Raw genomic sequence first — 3,452 nt, 5'->3', positions numbered from 1 at the left:
GTGCAATCAAATTTTACATCCATATATATCTTTTGAAAATTAAAATTCGAAAATTTTTTCTAAAGCCTCCAGGGGACTTCGTTTTCGCACGAAAAAATTTTAGAAACGTATTTTTAGAAACGTATGCTTTTTTAAATATAAAATCTAGTTATATTTTAGAAACTTTATACATGTTATTGTTGACTCATCTCTTTTTATTTGAAATTCAATTATATTGAAATTTTGTGAATTGAAAGTGTCTCATATTGAAAATTATTAGAAAAAAGGCTTTTTATGGAATAAAACTCTCGAGATGACAAGCCGTGTGATCCTTCCTCTTGTATAATTTTTTAAAATTACAATAACAACATGAAGTAATGCAAAAATATTAATTTTTAAAACCTAGGTGTGTAATTTTTTTCTACTATATATTATATAATTTTTATATTTACCTGTCGGCAATAGATCGTATAGCATGATAGTTGAAACCACAACAGTGACCTTGAAATGAATCCACTGCCTTAAATAGATTCAAACAATTGTAAGATTTTCCCATCCAAGTGCAAGATTTTAATAATTTGTCACATGGTTGCATCAGCTAAATCAAAGTTATAATTATTGTTAAAGACGAAGGCTTAAATTTAAAAATCTTATTTTAAATTTGTAGGAGGTTGTAAATGTCAAACGTGCAGCTTCACATGGCAACGAATTCTTAAAATCCAAAATTCATTCTTACAATTTTTCTCCTTTGAATTCTTTTTCAAATTCTCTTTATTCCTTGGAATTTTGTGAATTCTTCATAAGTCTGTGAATTTTGTTGAACCTTGTGAATTCTGCTGAATTTTCTAAATTCTTCTTAATTCTTTGAATTCTTCTGAAATCTCTAAATTCTGTGCATTTTTTGGAATTCTTTGAATTGTTTCAAAATGTTCTGAATTCTTTAAACCATTCTGAATTTTTAAATTTTCACGATAGCACATAATGAACTTCCTTTTGTTGTATGTTAAAACGACAAAATGAGAACCTCAAGGATACGAAATTTATTCACATGATTTCAATCAGGATTTTCTAAAGGGCAATTCTGAGTGAAAGTCCAACGTGACAAATTGAGGTATTTTCCTTCTCACTCTCTCCTCACTTCTTCTCCTTCTCTGGCGTACTAGCACCCCTTCCCCCAATTTAGGGAAATTCAAGTAGTTTCCTTATTAAAAAAAAGGAGAAAGGAATAATAATAATAATAATAAGTTGGTTAGACAATCGGACTTCACCTCAGAGGTCCGGGGTTCGATCCCTGAACCGGTACCTCTGGAAATTTTTCAGTTTACCTTTACCGAGGTTCTGATGGTTCGGAACTCACCTTCAGCTCTAGATCCCTCCATCGTGTACTTGACTGCAACCCAGTTTCTCAATGATGGGGTAAAAACCAGGCTTTGTCCAATATGTCTGGACAGACTGCTCTTATCTGATCACTTAATTGCATTACAAAAATGCGTCCGTGACTGATGATATATACCGGGACAGCCCCGTGCAAAAATGATCAAATAAAAAATCCAACTCTAACCAAAAATGCCTTCGACATGTTGGGCAGTATAAACCTGTGACAACATTTCAACACAGAAGTGTTTTTCATAATAATAATAAAATTAATACCCCACCCTCGATCTGGTCCCTTTGTAAACAAATAGTTCTAAATAATTTTCTGCCCCGGTATAATAAGAAATAAGTTGACTAAGAACAGATCTGATACATAGAAATATGTTAACCTAGGATATACGAATATCGCTCGTAACTTCACGTTAAAAAGGTAGTTTCGTTCGATTATCTCTTTATTTAAGTGGAATACGGGGTCGTTGATGAACGATTATTGAGAAAAAGTTAAACATTTAAACAATTAACAATTAATTACGAAGGAAAACACCAACCACCGTTCTATTTGCCCTAGCTTCAAAATTCCTTTGGAAGTTCGGTCTCGACGCAAATCTCTATGCGAATCAGCAGGCCCGCTGTCGCTCCCACTGCTCTCGGCTCGCCTTCCGCGCGGTCACCGGGAGTAGAGGGCTACTTCGTAATACAGTTCGTTTACGATCTTCTAAGGAGTCTGAGCTACGCTCTTCCTCCGGACTTGAATAAAAACTTCTAATCAACCACTACTGTTTCACTGACTTTCACACCTAGTCTCATCGAAAAGTAGACAACATCGCGTCGCTTTACATTACTTTCTTATCTACTGTTTGAGTCTCTGACGCTCAAGCTTTCCAGGATTGTTTTTCGGTTCCATTTCTTGTGTTTGTGTTCTCGGTCGGGTTAGAGTTCGAGTAACAGCGGATAGTGTTCTGCCGGAATTAAACAAGGAATAAGTGCGTGTGGACGGACAAGGGTTCGTGGTGCCAGGCCTAGCCTGTTTGTGCCATTTTCGAGTGCTCGGTGCCTTCGCTAGACGGGTGAAACATTGGTTGCAAGGTTGTTTTCCTTCGTCAAGTTCAATTTTCTTCCGTGGTGACGTTGTCGGCCGAAAGGTTGTCACGTCATTATTGAAGGACATTGGATGCGGGCCAAGTCCTCTCCCCGACACCGAGGACCAACCAGATCCGGGTGTACTGTAGTGAAGTCCGAGTGTGTACAGGCAGCGCTTCGATCCAAACCCTTTTATGTCAAAAAAAAAACCGGGTATCTCGCCCTAATCGCCGGACTAGGCTCCGTTGCGCGAGGCAGGCCGCGGAGGCTGAACTCTCTGTAGAAGAGCGCGAGAGGCGCGTCGCAGCTCGATGGGCCGAACACGCTAAACGCCAGCGAAAACGTGCGATAGAAGACGCCAGGAGACGTTAAGAGGAACGACAATGGAGAGAACAGGAGGAACTTCGAGCTAGGGAGCTCGAGGAACAACGAAGACGGGAGCAAGCACGTTTAGCGGCATTGGCCGTTCCACTAAGAGTACCAGGGCCACCCTACGATCCAGATGTTCCAGGCCTGCAAATTCCCGGAGGTTGGAACCTCCTAGAAATACGAAGAGGGATCCCCGAAGGAGACGGCCGTTCACCGACCGTTCTCAACCGTTATGTTTTCGGGTACCTCGGTTCTTTGAAGAGCCACGGTACGTCTTCCCGCCTGTCAATCTTACCCGGATAGGCACTTTTCCTTCCGCTGAACCCCACCGCCCCTCATAAGAAACTGTCCAAATACCCCTCCCTATCCTAGGGATCTGATAGTCGCACCGTCAGTAGCCGACACCGCCGAACACCCGGTACCCGGCACAAGTGTGGAGACCCAATCTTCGGTCATATTCCGTGTGCCATTAAATACTCGCCTGAACAGGCTTCAACTCACACCCCTCGAGTAACCGTCGCTTCGGAAGAACCAGGGTCCGACACCCTTTTATTTTCCGCATTCGAAACACCGGAAACGTTCTCTCCCTCTTTAATAGGATCACCTCCTCCCATGCGCTTCTGCGGAAGTCATCGAAGGAATCTACGATT

The 3,452-nt window shown here is 41.1% G+C and overlaps 1 protein-coding gene across 1 annotated transcript in view; it reads right to left on the bottom strand.

The window, feature by feature from the left end:
* LOC117175383 (amiloride-sensitive sodium channel subunit beta-2-like) overlaps window positions 1–3,416 on the bottom strand; it is a 21,656-nt gene extending 18,240 nt beyond the window's left edge. Inside the window, exon 1 of the mRNA XM_033365092.1 lies at window positions 3,304–3,416. Within this exon, the coding sequence (XP_033220983.1) occupies window positions 3,304–3,416 (113 nt within the window). The remainder of the gene's footprint in view (window positions 1–3,303) is intronic.
* Window positions 3,417–3,452: the final 36 nt, after the last annotated feature.

The sequence above is a fragment of the Belonocnema kinseyi genome, chromosome 6 (assembly GCF_010883055.1).
Source record: "Belonocnema kinseyi isolate 2016_QV_RU_SX_M_011 chromosome 6, B_treatae_v1, whole genome shotgun sequence".
Lineage (NCBI taxonomy): Eukaryota > Metazoa > Arthropoda > Insecta > Hymenoptera > Cynipidae > Belonocnema > Belonocnema kinseyi.
This window is presented reverse-complemented; position numbering and strand designations above follow the sequence as displayed.